We start from the raw sequence: 23,808 nt of genomic DNA, 5'->3' as shown, positions 1-23,808 counted from the left end.
TGGATGCACTGGGCAGGCACAGAAAATAGCCAGGTGGACCTGGGAGGGTGGAAAAGTGAAGTACATAAATTTAGAAGGCCTTGAGATAATTTTATAACACTTTTTCTCTTTAAAGTTAAGATGCTGAATTTAATATCAGGAACCCTGTGGCATTTTTGAAGGGGGGCTAAAATGGGGGAAAAATGTTTTGCTCTGCAAGGTCTGCTTGACGAGTCCCACCCTCCTTCTGATCTATCTGCCTTTTTACGCAAAGACACCTGCATTTGCCACAATGCTCTCATCCAGTGACTTTGCGTCTGCTTCTTGGGAGCTTGTGATCCAAGTTGACCATCCAAATGAAGAGGAGCAGAAGGATATCACACTGAGAGTGTCTGGAGACCTGCACATTGGGGGAGTGATGCTCAAGTTAGTGGAACAGATCAGTAAGTTGCTGCTTCTTTATGGTTTCTCTACATTTGAAACCCTCTCTGTTGCATCACCACTAAATGGCTGAACTGGATTGTCTGACCATCTAAATTTTTTTGATGATCCATCTTGTAATGGTCCCTGCCTGCAAGAGGAAGAGAAATGCCTGAAGGAGCCCAAACCACCCCCTGACCCCCAATGTGAAAATTTGAGTCTTTGGTGGCAAACAAAAGCTCCCCAGTAGGTGTAAAAACCTATTTGCACAAGAACAGGACCCCTTCCATGGTGACTTTAGACCACACCTGGGGCCTTAGATTATTGTGTGATTCTCTGTTAATGCTTGATTGCTCCGAGATGCAGGCGGCCTGGTGCCAATATGTCTTTTAACATTGTCCACCATTTGCTACTTACCCTGTTTAAAACAATGAAAGAAGTCTTCAGGGTCAGAGTCTTCACATCACGAGTCAACATGAGGTACCTAGAATTTAATAATGTTCTATTTTCTTTTTATTTATTTTTTGTCTTCTACTTAAGACCACAGATGTTAGCTTATCATTTACACTAGTGATAAAGTATTTTTAAGGAAGCTTTCATTGGAGTATCATATACGTACAGAAAAGTGCACTTATTATAAGTGTACAGTTCAGTGAATTTTCACAAAGTCATATAACCACCACCCAGATCAAGAAAGAGAACATTACCTGTTCCCCCACCCAAGTCCCGCACCTAACCCCTCCCAGCCACTGCCCCACCAAGGGTAACCACTATCCTGAATTCTTACTCCATAGGAGTAAACTGTACAGTAAACTGTATATAAGTGGAATTATACAGGATAATATACTCTTAGGCATCTGCTTTCTTTCCTGCCACATTATGTCTGTGAGATTTAACCATGCTATTGCATATAGTTTGGGTTCATTGATTCTCATTGCAGTATAATATTCCATTGTATGACTATGCCACAATTTATCCATTTACCTGTTGATAGATATTTGGATTGTTTCCATTTGGGGGCTTTTACAGATGGTACCTGTCTTTTGGTCTATATAGTACACGCATTTCTAATGGGTATATAGCTCAGAGAAAAATTCCTGAATAGGACTTTCCAAAATAGTTATAGCATTTATACTTCTAATAACACTGAGAGAAACATTTTCTAATTTAAATAGAGAGAAAGAAAGAGGGAGAAACTATTTTTTAAGGAAATAAAAATACCGGTGGCTCTTAATTTAGCAAAATAAAAGATTGAATATTGACTCTAACATTGGCAAAGGGGAAAGATTCAACCTAGATACCAAGGGGCATTGAAGAAGGGGAAGAATTCAATGTTGATGCTACCATTAAGAGAGAAAATATTCAGCTCTGATTTCAGTGTAAACACTTTGGAAATTGGGAATATGGTGGAGCTAATAAGAGATGGACATTCCTGAGAAGAGTGAAATGTCAGCTTCCCAGTACTTCTGCGTGGAATTTGATTGGGAGCTGTTGATATTCCCTTGTGGAAAGATTCACTTCTATTAGAGAAATAATCTTGATTAAACAGAGGTGATGCTCCTGGCCTTCCCAGAAAGGACCATGGCACCAAGGGACTTGGGAGAAGATAACTTTAGTATTTCATCAGGAGCAAAAATTGTATGTCTCTCTTACTTCCATAGTATTTAAATATAAAGAAGGTAAGGTTCAGTCTGTCTTCTACCTGCCCTGCCTTAGGGACTTTGACAAGAAGCCAAGAATGATGGAACCTTGGGTTGTAAGAGGAGGTGGGAGCGTTGGCTTCAGTTTTGCACACAAGGGACTTGACTCTGGGGTGCGAGTGCTCACTCTCACTTTACTGCACTGTGTTCTCCGTTCTTGCAGACATAGCCCAGGACTGGTCAGACTTTGCCCTTTGGTGGGAACAAAAGCACTGCTGGCTTCTGAAAACGCACTGGACCCTGGACAAATGTGGGGTCCAGGCAGATGCAAAGCTTCTCTTCACCCCTCAGCATAAAATGCTTCGCCTCCGCCTGCCCAACGTGAAGACAGTGCGACTGCGAGTCAGCTTCTCGGCCGTGGTCTTCAGAGCGGTCAGCGACATCTGCAGAGCCCTGAGTGAGTTTCCGCAGGCGCCTGCGCCCTCTGGACTCTCAGCAGAGGAGGACAGGAAAATACGTGCACTTCTGTCCACAAGCAGTTGGCTTTACAGAACATGTGCCTTATTAGGAGCATACTTTTTGAGCCCAGTTCTGGAGACTTTAGCCATTTAAGTGAAGTTAAACCAAACGGAAAATTATTGGAATAAATCAGATTCACTTCCACAAAGCTTAAAACTATTTCAAAGAGATTTGTAAACAGAAGAGACAACCCCATTAAGATTTCCCCCCCCAAAACTCATTTCTCTAAGCCATACTGAAATCATCATTATATTTAAGACAAAAAAAGAGTTCCATTAAATTATTATCACCATAGAGCCAATGTGTCTTTATTGTTTTTGAGATAATGGTGATGCAATGTCTTAATTGCTTCCCTAACATTTGGCTCCAGTAAATAACTCTGTCCACAAACATCATTTGTGGAGTTTATTTTAAGCAGGAAAGTACACTTAATTATGGATCAGAAACTTTAACAGCCATTAGAGACAACACTGTCCAAACCATTTCTTCTTCCTGGGACTTCCATAATAGGAGCAAACCCTGGGTCAGGAAGGTGTTCTTATTTTATATTTTTTGAAAGTGTGTAGGTATATTCTTGAGTTCCAAGGCAAAGATTTAGTATTTGAACACAGTATATACGGTATGTGAGTGAGTGATCTATCTCCCCATTAAACTGTAAACTGCTCATTCATTCCTTCAACAAATATATACGTATTGGTTTGGCAGGCACTAGGATGAGTGCTAGGGATGGGTTAAGCAAAAAAATAGACCAAAATCTCTGCCCTCCTTGAGCTTACGGTGTAGCATACAGAGACAGAAAATAAATCATGTAAAAAAATAAGATGTTAAAAGGAGATAGGTAGTGGAGAAAAAAAGGAAAAAGTATATAGTGTACACAGGATTGAGAGTGCCAGTGTTGGGTAGGGCAGGTTGGTATAGTATTAAATAAGGTGAAAACAGAACCATTTCTTGAACATGTCTGTGTTCCTAACACCTAGGAGAATGCCTGGCACACATCAACTGCTTAGTAACTGCTTGTTTGTTTTTTTGTTTGTTTGTTTTTTAACACCTTTATTGGAGTATGATTGCTTTAAAATGGTGTGTTAGTTTCTGCTTTATAACAAAGTGAATCAGTTATACATATACATATGTTCCCATATCTCTTCCCTCTTGCATCTCCCTCCCTCCCACCCTCCATATCCCACCTCTCTAGGTGGTCACAAACCACCTAGCTGATCTCCCTGTGCTATGTGGCTGCTTCCCACTAGCTATCTATTTTACGTTTGATAGTGTATATAAGTCCATGCCACTTTCTTACTTTGTCACAGCTTACCCTTCCCCCTCCCCATATCCTCAAGTCCATGCTCTAGTAGGTCTGTGTCTTTATTCCCGTCTTACCACTAGGTACTTCATGACCTTTCCTTTTTCTTTTTTTTTCCCTTATATTCCATGTAAATGTGTTAGCATACAGTATTTGTTTTTCTCTTTCTGACTTATTTCATGCTGTATGACACTCTAGCTCCATCCACCTCACTACAAATAACTCAATTTCGTTTTTCTTCATGGCTGAGTAATATTCCATTGTATATATGTGCCACATCTTCTTTATTCATTCATCTGTTGATGGACACTTAGGTTGCTTCCATGTCCTGGCTATTGTAAATAGAGCTGCAATGAACATTTTGCTACATGACTCTTTTTGAATTATGGTTTTCTCAGGGTGTATGCCCAGTAGTGGGATTGCTGGGTCATATGGAAGTTCTATTTGTAGGTTTTTAAGGAACCTCCATACTGTTCTCCACAGTGGCTGTACCAATTTATATTCCCACCAACAGTGCAAGAGTGTTCCCTTTTCTCCACACCCTCTCCAACATTGATTGTTTCTAGATCTTTTGACGATGGCCATTCGAACCGGTGTGAGAAGATATCTCATTGTAGTTTTGATTTGCATTTCTCTAATGATTAATGATGTTGAGCATTTTTCATGTGTTTGTGTGCAGTCTCTATATCTTCTTTGGAGAAATGTCTATTTAGGTCTTCTGCCCATTTTTGGATTGGGTTGTTTGTTTTTTTGTTATTGATCTGCATGAGCTGCTTGGAGCTCATGCTCATTTTGGAGATTAATCCTTTGTCAGTTGCTTCATTTGCAAATATTTTCTCCCATTCTGAGGGTTGTCTTTTGGTCTTGTTTATGGTTTCCTTTGCTGTGCAAAAGCATTGAAGTTTCATTAGGTCCCATTTGTTTATTTTTGTTTTTATTTCCATTGCTCTAGGAGGTGGGTCAAAAAGGATCTTGCTGTGACTTATGTCATAGAGCATTCTGCCCATGTTTTCCTCTAAGAGTTTCATAGTTTCATTTAGGTCTTTAATCCATTTTGAGCTTATTTTTGTGTATGGTGTTAAGGAGTCTTCTAATTTCATACTTTTACATGTATCTGTCCAGTTTTCCCAGCACCACTTATTGAGGAGGCTGTCTTTTCTCCACTGTATATTCTTGCCTCCTTTATCAAAGATAAGGTGACCATATGTGCATGGGTTTACTCTGGGCTTTCTATCCTGTTCCATTGATCTATATTTCTGTTTTTGTGCCAGTTCCATACTGTCTTCATTACTGTAGCTTTGTAGTATAGTCTGAAGTCAGGAAACCTGATTCCTCCAGCTCCATTTTTCGTTCTCAAGATTGCTTTGGTTATTTGGGGTCTTTTGTGTTTCCATACAAATTGTGAAATTTTTTGTTCTAGTTCTGTGAAAAATGTCAGTGATAGTTTGATAAGGATTGCATTGAATCTGTAGATTGCTTTGGGAATTGAGTCATTTTCACAATGTTGATTTTTTCCAATCCAAGAACATGATATATCCCTCCATCTATTTGTATCATCTTTAATTTCTTTCATCAGTGTCTTACAATTTTCTGCATACAGGTCTCTTGTCTCCTTAGATAGGCTTATTCCTAGATATTTTATTCTTTTTGTTGCAATGGTAAATGGGAGTGTTTTCTTGATTTCACTTTCAGATTTTTCATCATTAGTGTATAAGAATGCCAGAGATTTCTGTGCATTAATTTTGTGTCCTGCTACTTTACCAAATTCATTGATTAGCTCTAGTAGTTTTCTGGTAGCAGCTTTAGGATTCTCTAAGTAGAGTATCATGTCATTTGCAAACAGTGACAGCTTTACTTCTTTTCCGATTTGGATTCCTTTTATTTCTTTTTCTTCTCTGATTGCTGTGGCTAAAACTTCCAAAACTATGTTGAATAAGAGTGGTGAGAGTGGGCAGCCTTGTCTTGTTCCTGATCTTAGTGGAAATGCTTTCAGTTTTTCACCATTGAGGACAATGTTGGCTGTGGGTTTGTTATATATGGCCTTTATTATGTTGAGGAAAGTTCCCACTATGCCTACTTTCTACAGGGTTTTTATCATAAATGGGTGTTGAATTTTGTTGAAAGCTTTCTCTGCATCTTTTGAGATGATCATATGGTTTTTCTCTTTCAATTTGTTAATATGGTTTATCACATTGATTGATTTGCGTATATTGAAGAATCCTTGCATTCCTGTAATAAACCCCACTTGATTATGGTCTATGATCCTTTTAATGTGCTGTTGGATTCTGTTTACTGGTATTTTGTTGAGGATTTTTGCATCTATGTTCATCAGTGATATTGGCCTGTAGTTTTCTTTCTTTGTGACATCTTTGTCTGGTTTTGGTATCAGGGTGATGGTGGCCTCATAGAATGAGTTTGGGAGTGTTCCTCCCTCTGCTATATTTTGTAAGAGTTTGAGAAGGATAGGTGTTAGCTCTCTTCTAAATGTTTCATAGAATTCGCCTGTGAAGCCATCTGGTCCTGGGCTTTTGTTTGTTGGAAGATTTTTAATCACAGTTTCAATTTCAGTCTTGTGATTGGTCTGTTTATATTTTCTATTTCTTCCTGATTCAGTCTTGGAAGGTTGTGCTTTTCTAAGAATTTGTCCACTTCTTCCATTTTATTGGCATATAGTTGATTGTAGTAATGTTTCATGATCTTTTGTATTTCTGCAGTGACAGTTGTTAGTTCTCCTTTTTCATTTCTAATTCTATTGATTTGAGTCTTCTCCCTTTTTTTCTTGATGAGTCTGGCTAATGGTTTATCAATTTTCGTTATCTTCTCAAAGAACAAGCTTTTAGTTTTATTGATCTTTGCTATCATTTCTTTCATTTCTTTTTCATTTATTTCTGATCTGATCTTTATAATTTCTTTCCTTCTGCTAACCTTGGGGTTTTGTTTGTTCTTCTTTCTCTAATTTCTTTAGGTGCAAGGTTGGGTTGTTTATTTGAGATGTTTCCTGTTTCTTAAGGTAGGATTGTATTGCTATAAACTTCCCTCTTAGAACTGCTTTTGCTGCATCCATAGGTTTTGGGTCCGTGTCTCCATTGTCATTTATTTCTAGGTATTTTTTGATTTCCTCTTGGATTTCTTCTGTGATCACTTCGTTATTAAGTAGTGTATTGTTTAGCCTCCATGTGTTTGTATTTTTTACAGATATTTTCCTGTAATTGATACCTAGTTTCATAGCATTGTGGTCGGAAAAGATACTTCATACAATTTCAATTTTCTCAAATTTACCAAGGCTTGATTTGTGACCCAAGATATGATCTATCCTGGAGAATATTCCATGAGCACTTGAGAAAAATGTCTATTCTGCTGTTTTGGGATGGAATGTCCTATAAATATCAATGAAGTCCATCTGGTTTAATGTATCATTTAAAGCTTGTGTTTCCTTATTTATTTTCATTTTGGATGATATGTCCGTTGGTGAAATTGGGGTGTTAAAGTCCCCTACTATGATCGTGTTACTGTCAATTTCCCCTTTTATGGCTGTTAGCATTTTCCTTATGTATTTAAGTGCTCCTATATTGGGTGCATAAATATTTACAATTGTTATATCTTCTTCGTGGATCGATCCCTTGATCATTATGTACTGCCGTTCTTTGTCTCTTGTAATAGTCTTTATTTTAAAGTCTATTTTGTCTGATATGAGAATTGCTACTCCAGCTTTCTTTTGATTTCCATTTGCATGGAATATCTTTTTCCATCCCCTCACTTTCAGTCTGTATGTGTCCCTAGGTCTGAAGTGGGTCTTTTGTAGACAGCATATATATGGGTCTTGTTCTTGTATCCATTCAGCCAGTCTGTGTCTTTTGGTGGGAACATTTAATCCATTTACATTTAAGGTAATTATTGATATGTTGGTTCCTGTTCCCATTTTCTTAATTGTTTTGGGTTTGTTATTGTAGGTCTTTTCCTTCTCTTGTGTTTCTTGCCTGGAGAAGTTCCTTTAGCATTTATTGTAAAGCTGGTTTGGTGGTGCTGAACTCTCTCAGCTTTTGCTTCTCTGTAAAAATTTTAATTGCTCCATCAAATCTGAATGAGATCCTTGCTGGGTAGAGTAATCTTGGTTGTAGTTTTTTCTCCATCATCACTTTAAATATGCTCTGTCACTCCCTCCTGGCTTGCAGAGTTTCTGCAAAAGATCAGCTGTCAACCTTATGGGGATTCCCTTGTGTGTTTTTTGTTGTTATTCCCTTGCTGCTTTTAATATATTTTCTTTGTAGTTAATTTTTGATAGTTTGATTAATATGTGTCTTGGTGTGTTTCTCCTTGGATTTATCCTGTATGGGACTCTCTGTGCTTCCTGGACTTGATTAACTATTTCCTTTCCCTTATTAGGGAAGTTTTCAACTATAATCTCTTCAAATATTTTCTCAGTCCCTCTCTTTTTCTCTTCTTCTGGGAACCCTATAATTCGAATGTTGGTGCGTTTAATGTCTCAGACGTCTCTGAGACTGTCCTCAGTTCTTTCATTATTTTTTCTTTATTCTGCTCAGAAGTAGGTATTTCCACTATTTTATCTTCCAGGTCACTTATCCGTTCTTCTGCCTCAGTTATTCTGCTATGGATCCCTTCTAGAGTATTTTTCATTTCATTTATTGTGTTGTTCATCGTTGATTATTTCCTCTTTAGTTCTTCTAGATCCTTGTTAAATGTTTCTTGCATTTTCTCTATTCTATTTCCAAGATTTTGGATCATCTTTACTATGATTATTCTGAATTCTTTTTCTGGTAGACTGCCTATTTCCTCTTCATTTGTTCGGTCTGATGGGTTTTTACCTTGTTTCTTCATCTGCTGTGTGATTTTCCGTCTTCTCATTTTGCTTATCTTACTGTGCTTGGGGTCTCCTTTTTGCAGGCTGCAGGATCGTAGTTCCCGTTGTTTTTGATGTCTGTCCCCAGTGGCTAAGGTTGGTTCAGTGTGTTGTGTTGGCTTCCTGGTGGAGGGGACTAGTGCCTGTTTTCTGGTGGATGAGGCTGGATTTTGTCTTTCTAGTGGGCAGGTCCACGTCTGGGGGTGTGTTTTGAGGTGTCTGTGGCCTTATTATGATTTTAGGCAGCCTCTCTGCTAATGCATGTAGTTATGTTCCTGTCTTGCTAGTTGTTTGGCATAGGGTGTCCAACACTGTTGCTTGCTGGTCGTTGAGTGAAGCTGGGTCTTGTTTTTGAGATGGAGATATCTGGGAGATTTTCACTGTTTGATATTTCGTGGAGCTGGGAGGTCTCTTGTGGACCAGTGTCCTGAAGTTGGCTCTCCCACCTCAGAGGCATAGCGCTGATGCCTGGCTGGGGCACCAAGAGCCTTTCATCCACACGGCTCAGGATAAAAGGGAGAAAATCTGTGCTTCCCTGGTGGCACAGTGGTTGAGAGTCCACCTGCCAATGCAGGGGACACAGGTTCATGCCCCAGTCCGGGAATATCCCACATGCCACAGAGCAGCTGGGTTCATGAGCCATGGCCGCTGAGCCTGCACGTCCGGAGCCTGTGCTCCACAACGGGAGAGGCCACAACAGTGAGAGGCCCGTGTTCTGCAAAAAAAAAATAAATAAATAAAAGAAAGGAGAAAAAGAAGAAAGAAAGAACGAGGATAAAATAAAAGTAAGATAAAATAAAATAGTTATTAAAATAAAAATAATTATTAACAAAAAAGATTTTTTAAGTGAAAAAAAATGGACAGACAGAACCCTAGGACAAATGGTGAAAGTAAAGTTTTACAGACAAAATCTCACACAGAAGCATACACATACACACTCACAAAAAGAGGAAAAGGGGAAAAAATAATATATCTTGCTCCCAAAGTCCACCTCAATTGGGATGATTCATTTTCTATTCAGGTATTCCACAGATGCAGGGTACATCAAGTTGATTTTGGAGATTTAATCCTCTGCTCCTGAGGCTGCTGGCAGAGATTTCCCTTTCTCTTCTTTGTTCACACAGCTTCCGGGGTTCAGCTTTGGATTTGGCCCCGCCTCTGCGTGTAGGTCACCTGAGGGCGTCTGTTCTTCGCTCAGAGAGGACGGGGTAAAGGAGCAGCTGATTCGGGGGCTCTGGCTCACTCAGGCCGGGAGTAGGGAGGGGTACGGACGCAGGTCGAGCCTGTGGCAGCAGAGGTCAGCATAATGTTGCACGAGCCTGAGGCGAGCTGTGCATTCTCCCGGGGAAGTTGTCCCTGGATCACAGGACCCTGGCAGTGGCAGGCTGCACAGGCTTCTGGGAGGGGAGGTGTGGATAGTGACCTGTGCTTGTTCACAAGGCTTCTTGGTGGCAGCAGCAGGAGCCTTATCGTCCCATGTCCGTCTCTGGGGTCCGCGCTCTTAGCCACGGTTTACGCCCGTATCTGGAGCTCCTTTAAGCGGCGCTGTTAATCCCCTCTCTTCGCGCACCAGGAAACAAAGAGGCAAGAAAAAGTCTCTTGCCTCTTTGGCAGGTCCAGACTTTTTCCCGGACTCCCTCCCTGCTAGCAGTGGTGCACTATCCCCTTCAGGCTGTGTTCACGCCGCCAACCCCAGTCCTCTCCCTGGGATTCGACCGAAGCCCAAGACTCAGCTCCCAGCCCCCGCCTGTCCCCGCAGGTGAGCAGACAAGCCTCTCAGGCTGGTGAGTGCTGGTAGGCACCGGCCCTCTATGCGGGAATCTCTCCATTTTGTCCTCCGCACCCCTATTGCTCCGTTCTCCTCCGTGGCCCCAAAGCTTCCCCCCTCCGCCACATGCAGTCTCCGCCCACGAAGGGGCTTCCTAGTTTGTAGAAACCTTTCCTTTTTCACAGCTCCCTCCTACTGGTGCAGGTCCCATCCCTATTCTTTTGTCTCTGTTTTTTTCTTTTGCCCTACCCAGGTAAGTGGGGAGTTTCTTGCCTTTTGGGAGGTCTGAGGTCTTCTGCCAGTGTTCAGTGGGTGTTGTATAGGAGCAGTTCCATGTGTAGATGTATTTCTGATGTATCTGTGGGGAGGAAGGTGATCTCTGCGTCTTATTCTTCCGCCATCTTCCTCAACTCCAGTAACTGGTTGTTGACTGAGCAAATGAATGGAAGCTTCCATTACAAAACATAAGTTCCAGAATTGTCCCTGTTGCATGGTGAGCAAATAACAAGCACAGGGCACCTTGCTTTCAGTAATATTCTAAAGAAAATTTGAAAACAGAGTAAATGAGTAAATAAAATTCTACATTTCACACACCACAGTGGACTGGAAGCACACATTGTAGCTGAGGCCAAAAACTTGGAAGTTTTGAAATAAACAGAAACATTCATACATTCTTTTCTTTTCCAGATTACACCTTCATGGTAGTTCTAAAGGACTCAACTTGGCATTTCTAATAAACCCTTTGTTTTTTTTCTTTTTGACCATGCCACATGGCTTGTGGGATCTCAGTTCCCCAACCAGAGATTGAACGCAGTCCACAGCAGTGAAAGGGCCGAGTCCTAACCACTGGACCACCAGGGAATTCCCTAATAATCACTTTTTATGTGTGACCAATTGAAACTAAATCAAATTTAGCAATAGGATGATTTTTTCCCTCGAAGAAAAGACAAGACACAAATCTTGGGCTTGGAGATATCAGAGTTTTGTTTTGTTTTGTTTGTTTGTAAAGCTTCCACTGGAAATTTTGATTCATTTCTGGGTTTTGTGTATAAATTATGCATTTGGAATGGTCACAGGTGTGTGTTGCAACCTGACAGTCAGGCTTGGTTAAAGGGAGGGAATCGAGCCCAGTTGCCAGCCTCAGCCTCAGCACCAAGCAATGTTTGAACTAAGAGGTAGGAGGACCTATGGAATCAGTGCATTTACTTCCAGGAAAGCTGCCCAGAAACTCTAACATCCACATTCCTTGGCTTTTACCTAGGATCCTAGCAGCGCAGTGTGTTTATAAAGTTATCAGTTCTGATTGGAAATGGCAGTTATAAGTATATTTGATTAATGGAGGAAAATGGGGACTATCTTCTTAGTTTGAGTGCTCCAGAAGCAGCCCTGAGATAAGAATTCAAGTACAAATATTATTTATTTGGAAGGTGATGCCAGGAAACACTGGCTGGGAGTGGGAAACTGAGACTGGGAAGAGAAGGCCACTAATGAGCAAGTATCACTGATCAAGTCACACTTTGGGCAACTGGGGACCTCTGGAAGGCAGTGTGGACATGTCTTGGGGCTGTGCCACCCAAGGGGCAAGGGAGCTGGGGTGTTAATACACCATTCTCATCAGTCATTGAGTCATCAAGGGCTGATCTTGGGGAGCGTTAATTCACTGAACTCATGTGGCCAGTTGCATCTGTATCTGAGCAGTGTGGACTCTGGCATCCAGAGCAAACCCTTGGGTAGAGAGACACATCCTAGCTGCCATTGGAAGGGGGTCAGAGCTCACTGAAATGGTGATGGCCAAGGGGTGGGCAGGGCACCTACCAAGTCTGCCTCGGGGATGAAAGTAGCTGTTGGGCAGAGAAAGGCTCTGAAGACCGCTGGTCCATAAAGAAAAAAGATGGGGTCTTTTGTTGTTGCTTAAAAACCTAAAAACAGAAAAGGAAGGAAGGGAGGGAGGAAGGAAAGAAGCAAGGAGGGAGGGGAAAACGTAGTCAATAGATGACACAAGCATAGCGAAATGCTGAGAGCAGTTTAAGCAGAGTGACGATCACAGGAAGGAGCCACTATACTATTCCCTTCACATTAGATATGTTTGAAATATTTTCACAGTATATTAAAAAACAAATTAGAAATTTTCCTAGACTGAACCTCCCTCCACTATCTGACCCCCACACACACCCATTTTGGGAGTCACTTATCCCCTTCAATTTCTTCAAAAGGAATGCGATTTAGTTCCATTTATCTGTCAGGAATTTCCTGAGAAATGGTTTCAGATGCCCAACATGACTCTTGAGTCTTAGAAGGAATTTTCTTTTTACTTTTTGCATGTCTTCTTTCTTTTTTATATGTTTTTTATTTTTTAGATATTAGAAGAGCAGAAGAAGTTTCCTTGTTAAAGCCTTCTGGTGAATATTTTAAAAAGAAGAAAAGAAAAGAAAAAAATAATAAGGAGCCCATAATTGAAGATATTTTAAGCCTGGAGTGTTCTCCAACAAATTCAGGTCCGCCAGGTAAGATGTATTGAAGAAGAAGATTTATGATAGGTGTTTTGTTGTTTTAATTCATTATTAAATCCAAGCATTTCTTAAATTCTTAAGTCCCAAGAACTCTCCTCCCCTCTGGTCACCTTTCTTCTCTCCCCCAAACAAAGAGGACTAAAATTGAAGATTCCAGTGATGAGGATAGAATATCCAAATAATTTTAGAACTAACAGAATTTTTTTGACAAGGTATGTTGTATGGCTCATTATTTTAATTGTATGTGTTAGGTCACGGATGAATGTAAAACTTTAGTAGAATTGGCCATGAATTTGGGGAATAAAGGAAATTTGTTAGATCACTCAGATATACTTCTCTTCCTGATCCTACCTTCATATCACTCTTTCCTGAACTCAATTTAAATTTTGAGTTGGGTGTGTAACAGGAGGGGCAGTAAAAATTCTGTAAAGGCATCATCCTTTTATTTTTACAGTCGTACATCAGAGCTATTGTAAGATTTTGTCTCTATAGCTTTGCTTTCACCATTGTCCTAGGGTTCTCTAGTTCCGTAGTTTTGTTGTTGTTGTTGTTTTGGTACTTTTTAAAAAATTTTTTTTCTTAATAATTATTTTTTAATTTAATAAGTTTTTTTTTTTTTTGCGGTATGCCCACCTCTCACTGTTGTGGCCTCTCCAGTTGCAGAGCACAGGCTCCGGATGCGCAGGCTCAGCAGCCATGGCTCAGGGGCCCAGCTGCTCCGTGGCATGTGGGATCTTCCCAGACCGGGGCATGAACCCATGTCCCCTGCATCGGCAGGTGGACTCTCAACCACTGCGCTACCAAGGAAGCCCTTATTTTATTTTACCTTACTTTCTTCCTTCCTTCCTTCCTTCCTTCCTTCCTTCCTTCCTTCCTTTCTTTCTTTCTTTCTTTCTTTCTTTCTTTATTTTTCTCCCTTTTATTCTGAGCCATGTGGATGAAAGGCTCTTGATGCTGCAGCCAGGAGTCAGTGCTCTGCCTCTGAGGAGGGAGAGCCAACTTCAGGACACTAGTCCACATGAGACCTCCCAGCTCCACATAATATCAAATGGCAAAAATCTCCCCGAGATCTCCATCTCAACACCAGCACCCAGCTTTATTCAACAACCAGCAAGCTACAGTGCTGTATACCCTATGCCAAACAACTAGCGAGACAGGACCACAACCCCACCCATTAGCAGAGAGGCTGCCTAAACTCATAGTAAGTCCACAGACACCCCAAAACACACCCCCAGATGTGGACCTGCCCACCAGAAAGACAAGATCAAGGCTCATCCATCAGAACACAGGCACTAGTCCCCTCCACCAGGAAGCCAACACAACCCACTGAACCCACTTTAGCCACTGGGGACAAACACCAAAAACAACAGGAACTATGAACCTGCAGCCTGCAAAAAGGAGACCCCAAACACAGTAAGATAAGCAAAATGAGAAGACAGAAAATCACACAGCAGATGAAGAAACAAGGTAAAAACCACCAGACCGAACAAATGAAGAGGAAATAGGCAGTCTACGTGAAAAAGAATTCAGAATAATGATAGTAAATATGACCCAAAATCTTGGAAATAGAATAGAGAAAATGCAAGAAACATTTAACAAGGACTTAAAAGAACTAAAGGGGAAATAAGCAATGATGAACAACACAATAAATGAAATGAAAAATACTCTAGATGGGATCAATAGCAGAATAACTGAGGCAGAAGAACAGATAAGTGACCTGGAAGATAAAAAAGTGGAAATAACTACTGCAGAGCCGAATAAAGCAAATAGAATAAAAAGAACAGAGAACAGTCTCAGAGACCTCTGGGACAACATTAAATGCACCAACATTTGAATTATAGGGGTTCCAGAAGAAGAAGAGAAAAAGAAAGGACTGAGAAAATATTTGAAGAGATTACAGTTGAAAACTTCCCTAATATGGGAAAGGAAATAGTTAATCAAGTCCAGGAAGCACAGAGAGTCCCATACAGGATAAATCCAAGGAGAAACACACCAAGACACATATTAATCAAACTGTCAAAAATTAAATACAAAGAAGACATATTAAAAGCAGCAAGGGAAAAGCAACAAATAACACACAAGGGAATCCCCATAAGGTTAACAGCTGATTTTTCAGCAGAAACTCTGCAAGCCAGAAGGGACTGGTAGGACATATTTAAAGTGATGAAGGAGAAAACCTACAACCAAGATTACTCTACCCAGCAAGGATCTCATTCAGATTTGATGGAGAAATTAAAACCTTTACAGACAAGCAAAAGCTAAGAGAGTTCAGCACCACCAAACCAGCTTTACAACAAATTCTAAAGGAACTTCTCCAGGCAAGAAACACAAGAGAAGGAAAAGACCTACAATAATGAACCCAAAACAATTAAAATGAGAATAGGAACATACATATCGATAATTACCTTAAATGTAAATGGATTAAATGTTCCCACCAAAAGACACAGACTGGCTGAATGGATAAAAGAACAAGACCCATATATATGCTGTCTACAAAAGACCCACTTCAGACCTAGGGACACATACAGACTGAAAGTGAGGGGATGGAAAAAGATATTCCATGCAAATGGAAATCAAAAGAAAGCTGGAGTAGCAATTCTCATATCAGGCAAAATAGACTTTAAAGTAAAGACTATTAGAAGAGACAAAGAAGGACACTACATAATGATCAAGGGATCGATCCACGAAGAAGATATAACAATTGTAAATATTTATGCACCCAACATAGGAGCATCTCAATACATAAGGCAAATACTAACAACCATAAAAGGGGAAATCGACAGTAACACATTCATAGTAGGGGACTTTAACACCCCACTTTCATCAATGGACAGATCATCCAAAGTGAAAATAAGTAAGGAACACAAACTTTAAATGATACATTAAACAAGATGGACTTAATTGATATCTATAGGACATTCCATCCACAAACAACAGAATATACGTTTTTCTCAAGTGCTCACGGATCATTCTACAGAATACATCATATCTTGGGTCACAAATCAAGCCTTGGTAAATTTAAGAAAATTGAAATCGTATCTGGTATGTTTTCTGACCACAATGCTATGAGACTAGATATCAATTACAGGAAAAGATCTGTAAAAAATACAAACATATGGAGGCTAAACAATACACTACTGAATAATGAAGTGATCACTGAAGAAATCAAAGAGGAAATAAAATAATACCTAGAAACAAATGACAATGGAGACACGACGACCCAAAACCTATGGGATGCAGCCAAAGCAGTTCTAAGAAGGAAGTTTATAGCAATACAATCCTACCTTAAGAAACAGAAAATACCTCGAATAAACAACCTAACCTTGCACCTAAAGCAATTAGAGAAATAAGAACAAAAAAACACCACAGTTAGCAGAAGGAAAGAAATCATAAAAATCAGATCAGAAAGAAATGAAGGAAATGATAGGAAAGATCAATAAAACTAACACCTGGTTCTTTGAGAAGATAAACAAAATTGATACACTATTAGCCACACTCATCAAGAAAAAAATGGAGAAGACTCAAATCAATAGAATTAGAAATGAAAAAGAAATAACAACTGACACTGAAGAAATATAAAAGATCATGAGAGATTACTACAAGCAAGTCTATGCCAATAAAATGGACAACCCAGACGAAATGGACAAATACTTAGAAATGCACAACGTGCCAACGCTGAATCCAGAAGAAATAGAAAATATGAACAGACCAATCACAAGCACTGAAATTGAAACTGTGATTAAAAATCTTCCAAAAAATAAAAGCCCAGGACCAGATCACTTCACAGGCAAATTCTATCAAACATTTAGAGAAGAGCTAACACCTATCCTTCTCAAACTCTTCCAAAATATAGCAGAGGGAGGAACACTCCCAAACTCATTCTATGAGGCCACCATCACCCTGATACCAAAACCAGACAAAGATGTCACAAAGAAAGAAAACTACAGGCCAATATCACTGATGAACATAGATGCAAAAATCCTCAAGAAAATACTAGCAAACAGAATCCATCAGCACATTAAAAGGATCATACACCATGATCAAGTGGGGTTAATTCCAGGAATGCAAGGATTCTTCAGTATACGCAAATCAATCAACATGATACACCATATTAACAAATTGAAGGAGAAAACCATATGATCATCTCAATAGATGCAGAGAAAGCTTTTGGCAAAATTCATCACGCATTTATGATAAAAACCCTGCAGAATGTAGGCATAGAGGGAACTTTTCTCAACATAATAAAGGTCATATATGACAAACCCACAGCCAACATTGTCCTCAATGGTGAAAAACTGAAAGCATTTCCACTAAGATCAGGAACAAGACAATGTAGCTCACTCTCACCAGTCTTATTCAACATAGTTTTGGAAGTTTTACCCATAGCAATCAGAGAAGAAAAGGAAATAAAAGGAATCCAAAACGGAAATGAAGAAGTAAAGCTGTCACTGTTTGCAAATGACATGATACTATACATAGAGAATCCTAAAGATGCTACCAGAAAACTACTAGAGCTCATCAATGAATTTGGTAAAGTAGCAGGATACAAAATTAATGCACAGAAATCTCTGGCATTCCTATACACTAATGATGAAAAATCTGAAAGCGAAATCAAAAAAAACTCCCATTTACCATTGCAACAAAAAGAATAAAATATCTAGGAATAAACCTACCTATGAAGACAACAGACCTGTATGCAGAAAATTATAAGACACTGATGAAATAAATTAAAGGTGATACAAATAGATGGAGAGATATACCATGTTCTTGGATTGGAAGAATCAACATTGTGAAAATGACTCTACTACCCAAAGTAATCTACAGATTCAATGAAATCCCTATCAAACTACCACTGGCATTTTTCACAGAACTAGAACAAAAAATTTCACAATTTGTATGGAAACACAAAAGACCCTGAATAGCCAAAGCAATCTTGAGAACGAAAAACGGAGCTGGAGGAATCAGGCTCCCTAATGTCAGGCTATACTACAAAGCTACAGTAATCAAGACAGTATGGTGTTGGCACAAAAACAGAAATATAGAATCAATGGAACAGGATAGAATGCCCAGAGATAAACCCACGCACATATTGTCACCTTATCTTTGATAAAGGAGGCAGGAATGCACAGTGGAGAAAGGACAGCCTCTTCAATAAGTTGTGATAGGGAAACTGGACAGGTATATGTAAAAGCATGAGATTAGAACAATCCCTAACACCATACACAAAAATAAGTTTAAAATGGATTAAAGACCTAAATGTAAGGCCAGAAACTATCAAACTCTTAGAGGAAAACATAGGCAGAACACTCTATGACATAAATCACAGCAAGATCCTTTTTGACCCACCTCCTAGAGCAATGGAAATAAAAACAAAGATAAACAAATGGGACCTAATGAAACTTAAAAGCTTTTGCACAGCAAAGGAAACCATAAACAAGACCAAAAGACAACCCTCAGAATGGGAGAAAATATTTGCAAATGAAGCAACTGACAAAGGATTAATCTCCAAAATTTACAAGCAGCTCCTGCAGATCAATAACAAAAAAACAAACAACCCAATCCAAAAATGGGCAGAAGACCTAAATAGACATTTCTCCAAAGAAGACACACAGATGGCCAACAAACACATGAATGAATGCTCAACATCATTAATCATTAGAGAAATGCAAATCAAAACTACAATGAGATATCCTCTCACACCGGTCAGAATGGCCATCATCAAAAAATCTAGATGGAGAGCGTGTGGAGAAAAGGGAACACTCTTGCACTGCTGGTGGGAATGTGAATTGGTACAGCCACTATGAAGCACAGTTTGGAGGTTCCTCAAAAAACTACAAATAGAACTACCATATGACCCAGCAATCCCACTACTGGGCATACACCCTGAGAAAACCATAATTCAAAAAGAGTCATGTAGCAAAATGTTCATTGCAGCTCTATTTACAATAGCCAGGTGATGGAAACAACCTAAGTGTCCATCATCGGATGAATGGATAAAGAAGATGTGGCACATATATACAATGGAATATTACTCAGCCATAAAAAGAAACGAAATTGAGTTATTTGTAGTGAGGTGGATGGACCTAGAGTCTGTCATACAGAGTGAAATAAGTCATAAAGAGAAAGACAAATGCCATATGCTAACACATATATATGGAATCTAAGCAAAAAAAATGTCATAAAGAACCTAGGGGTAAGACGGGAATAAAGACACAGACCTACTAGAGAATGGACTTGAGGATATGCGGAGGGGAAGGGTAAGCTGTGACAAAGTGAGAGAGGCATGGACATATATACACTACCAAACGTAAAATAGATAGCTAGTGGGAAGCAGCCGCATAGCACATGGAGATCAGCTCGGTGCTTTGTGACCACCTGGATGGGTGGGATAAGGAGGGTGGGAGGGTGGGTGACGCAAGAGGGAGGAGATATGGGAATATATATATATATGTATAACTGATTCACTCTGTTATAAAGCAGAAACTAACACACCATTGTAAAGCAATTATACTCCAATAAAGATGTAAAAAAAAAGAAAAAAGAATTAATCTCTAGCTTGCTTGCAACTCTGAGGGCTTCTTGCATAGTATATTCCAATGAAAAGAATGAAAAGGATTATTTATGCTTTCCTTATGCAAATTAGATTCAGATGATTTATAAACCGTCAACTAGCTGGTTTCTTAAAATTTTAAATACTGTGATTTGTTTAGGGGATTTGCCAAAAAAATATAGTGTATTCATGCATTCTGCGAGAGCTCCAGTTTTCTAATAGTGCCAGAACTCACTACTGAAATAGGAGAATTTTGAATTATTGAGAAGGAGATAGTCCCACATCTGTCTGGGTTGATTTCGGAAATTTTTACAGCCTATGAGTTCCCAAGCTTCCCAGGAGCTAAATATTCAGACAGGAGTTTTACCTGTGTTTAACTTCTCTCCCCATCACTCATGACTTATCTGATTATTTTCAATGTTAACAAACATTTAACTTCAAAATCCATTTTAGTACAAGCAATATTGGTAATTATTTTTCTAAAGATTCCTACCCCAAATCTCATATCCTAGTTCATTCTCTCCTTTGCTTTGCAGTAAGTCCTGGCTTATACAGTAGAACCATGACCCCCACATATGACCCCATCAACGGAACGCCAGCGTCATCCACAATGACTTGGTTCAGTGACAGCCCTTTGACTGAACAAAACTGCAGTATCCTCGCATTCAGCCAGCCCCCTCAGTCACCAGAAGCTCTTGCTGACATGTACCAGCCTCGGTCTCTGGTTGACAAAGCCAAGCTTAACGCAGGGTAAGGACATGACTTCGTTTTGTGTCTCTGTGAACTGATGTTGATATAGTAAGAGAGACGCTGCAGGGATGGGGGAAGGGGTGTTTCATTTTTAAGTTAGCATACCTAGGGATTGTATACTGTTCACAAAAGTCAGTGCTGATTTTAGCAACAAAAGGGAAAAATGCAGCCTTTCATCATTTCAATACATTTAAAGTGTAACAACATTTACTCACTGGGTTAATTCAACGGTTTACCGTATGTGAATACTAACTCTTTGACCGTACACGTGTGCAAAGTGTATTTTATGGAATGTAGAACAGCTTATAAGTGGGTTGGTCCCCATGGAGCAGCAGGGGAGACCCAAGGTGACCTCACTGTCTTTCGTAGAGCACTCCTCCATTCTGTGATCCAACAAGTGAGTCCTTCAGCTTTTGTATGAAGTGGTCTCAGAAAACACAATTTATTTCTCAAACCACCATCTATTTCACTCCCTGTTGTCCACCAAGTCAAGTCAAGTTTGTTAACAGCATTCCACTCCCTGTGAGATCTGGTCCCGAAGATGTCCATCTGTCCGTCCTGCTGTGCTGTCATGCACCCCATCCCCCCACGTGCATGCTCACTCTTGTGTCACCGCCTCACCTCCAGCTTTTCCCCTGCTCCAGAACCCTCTCCTTCCCTCCTCCTCTACCAGCCCGTCCCTGTTTGTCCTTTAAAGCCCAGCCACATACAGTCTCCTTCTGAGATGTCACCATTCAAGATCAGTCACTTCCCTTGAGTTCTGTTCTTTGGCTCCAGTGTTACCTTGTTCCTTTAGTATAAGGCTTGGTTACCCCACGGACTGTCAATTCCTTTAGGTTGGAGACTGCATCTTGGTTATTCTTATTCTCCCAAAAGGGAATATATAATATGTAATAGAATATTACATATATGAATATATATAATCAATATATATAAACATATATAAAATACTTGATAGAAGTTCAAACCATTTTCCTTCAGTGGTATTGGATGCCCTTCATTCCCACCTTGTTTTGTTGTTAACTTTTCATCACACCTCACCATTGCCAGTATTTATGTTTCAAACACTAGAATTGTGCTACCCAGTATAGGAGTCACTAGCCGCATATGGACATTTACATTTATGTTTGAATATAATTAAAATTAAAATGTGGCACTAGCCACATTTAAACCTTCAGTAACCACATGTGGCTAGTGACTACTCAGTTGGGCAGGGCAATATAGAATATTTCCATCGTTACAGAAAGTTCTACATAGAACTTTCTGTAAGATAGAGCCAGTTCTGGGTTGGACCACCTAGTGTAGAAGTGGTCAGCAGTCAGCAAATACATGCAGAACAAGTACATGCAATAGTCACCAAGCGCAGATTCTAATTCCGGCTCCACCACGAGGCATGTGACCTTGAACATATCACTTAATGTTTCTGAGGCTCATTTTCCTCATCTGTAAAACTGAGAAAATAAGAACTGCCCTGGGGGACTTCCCTGGTGGTCCAGTGGATGAGACTCTGTGCTCCCAATGCAGGGGGCCCGGGTTCAATCCCTGGTCAGGGAACTAGATCCCGCATGCTGCAACTAAGAGCCCACATGCCACAACTAAAGATCCCGCGTGCTGCAACTGAGTCCACATGCCACCACTAAAGATCCCACATGCCGCAACTAAGACCTGGTGCAGCCAAAATAAATAAAATTAAATTGTAAAAAAATTAACTCAAAAAAAAATAAAAATAAGAACTGCCCTGGCTCCTTCAGTTGGTTACTTTAAAGTGTCAGTGAGAAAATATATACATACAAAAAAGCACTTGGAAAGCTGTATGATAAAATGGAGATATAAGCTATTATCAAGTCATCTCCCTTACTGAGTTTTGGTTATATTACTAACCCGGACTTTGTTCAAGGGTGTATATATACACACATATACATTTAGATATACATGTATATGTATATAAAAACACATTGTATAATACTATAATTATGTATGTAAAATTGATTGACTTTTAAAACTCATCCTGTTGTTTTCCAGTTGGCTAGACTCCTCACGTTCCCTTATGGAGCAAGGCATCCAGGAGGATGAGCAGCTGCTGTTACGATTTAAATACTACACTTTCTTTGACTTGAATCCCAAAGTAAGATACTTTTTCTGTATTCTGTCTCTCCCTTTTTTTTTAATGTGAATACATGAAAGTGTAAAATTGAGTTATTTAGTTTTCAAAATTAGGATTAATTTATGTAACCTTCTGTTTAGCTCTGTAGGGTTAGACCAATAAATGTATACTGGTCTCTGGATTTTCATCTGTTTGTCTCTAACAGATGAAAGGTAGGCTACCCCTGAGTTAGGGGCGTCTCTAAGGGTCTTCACTCATGGCATGTGCTGTCCCTCTCCATTCACAGTGAAGCAGGAACAAAAAGAGAGTGACTCGCAGAGTTGGAGCCCTTCATGCTTAGGAAGGAGGGAGTTGTCAAGGCCCAGGTTAAAAGGGAAGGGGTTTTGGCAAAGAAGCCAGGACCTCATGATAGCACACACCTGGCTCCCCACTGCGGTGCTGAATGAGTCTTGGGTGATGAGACAGAGGGATTATCTGGATAAATAAAGACCCCCAGCTGGTTTCCAACTCTCATTTTAAGTGCACATCTCCCACCTGAAGTTTCCTAGGACAGCTGAATGGTGAAATAAGTCCTCTGAACATCTGCCCCTTCCTTGTCCCAATTCTCCCTTTTGTAGAGTTGTGAATCGGCACTTAAAGTGGCCCAAAGTAGAAAACACACACTGGGTCACCAGTCCTCTGAGTGCACAGCATGATGGTATCCTTCCCATCCCAGTTCCGAGCTGACTGCTGTTCTTCAATTATCACCGGGCACTTGTTCAAGGGGCCTGCCTCGGGTCACCTCTTCTGCACCCGTTCCTTCCTCATCCACGGCAGTGTTTCCGCCTCTTGTGTCACTGTCTTCTGCTTGGTCCTCATTTTGTCTGGTCTCCAGAGGCCCATCTGGACTCCCACTGCTTACCTAACTGGCATCTGCTTCAAAATAAGCCCTCTTCCTTGTTTCTGTGGAGCTCTTGCTCAGTCTTTGATTGAGATCCAACTTACTGCCCATGGGCCTAGCTTGCATCTGGAGTACATCACTTCCAGTGAATCATGGTAAGAAAGCAAACTTTGGCTCTTCTTTGATAAAATCTTCAGGAGAAATTACTGTTACGGCTTCTCTTAACCAATTGTTTTGATTTTCTTAAGGGCAATGTGAATTATACAATTATTCAGGTTTTCCTTTTTGTGTTGCCTTCTAGAATCAAATCTTTACACTTTCTGTAACCTCATTTTTTAGCCTCATTCCTGACTCAGCTTTACTCTTTCCTTGCCTAGTTCCTAGGTAACTTAATCTACCTTGTTGTATGCTATCTATTCTAATAAACTGCCTTAAATTTTTTTCTGAAACTAGATAACACATAAATAAAACATACTTATGCATTTTCTAATTGCTAAGTCAGGAATGTGGCCCCAACTTATCTCTTCAGA

General features: G+C 39.9%; 1 protein-coding gene across 2 annotated transcripts in view; it reads left to right on the top strand.

The window, feature by feature from the left end:
- FERMT1 (FERM domain containing kindlin 1) overlaps positions 1-23,808 on the top strand; it is a 64,364-nt gene that overhangs the window by 4,978 nt on the left and 35,578 nt on the right. For both annotated transcript variants that reach the window (XM_060031217.1, XM_060031218.1), the window contains exons 2-6: positions 254-422; positions 2,263-2,496; positions 12,842-12,988; positions 20,081-20,294; positions 22,317-22,419. In XM_060031217.1, coding sequence (XP_059887200.1) covers positions 272-422; positions 2,263-2,496; positions 12,842-12,988; positions 20,081-20,294; positions 22,317-22,419 — 849 coding nt within the window. In that variant the 5' untranslated portion in view covers positions 254-271. The remainder of the gene's footprint in view (positions 1-253; positions 423-2,262; positions 2,497-12,841; positions 12,989-20,080; positions 20,295-22,316; positions 22,420-23,808) is intronic.

The sequence above is a fragment of the Delphinus delphis genome, chromosome 15, assembly GCF_949987515.2.
Source record: "Delphinus delphis chromosome 15, mDelDel1.2, whole genome shotgun sequence".
NCBI classification, from domain to species: Eukaryota; Metazoa; Chordata; class Mammalia; order Artiodactyla; family Delphinidae; genus Delphinus; species Delphinus delphis.
Note: the sequence above shows the minus strand (reverse complement) of the source record. Positions and strands in the feature narration are given on the sequence as shown.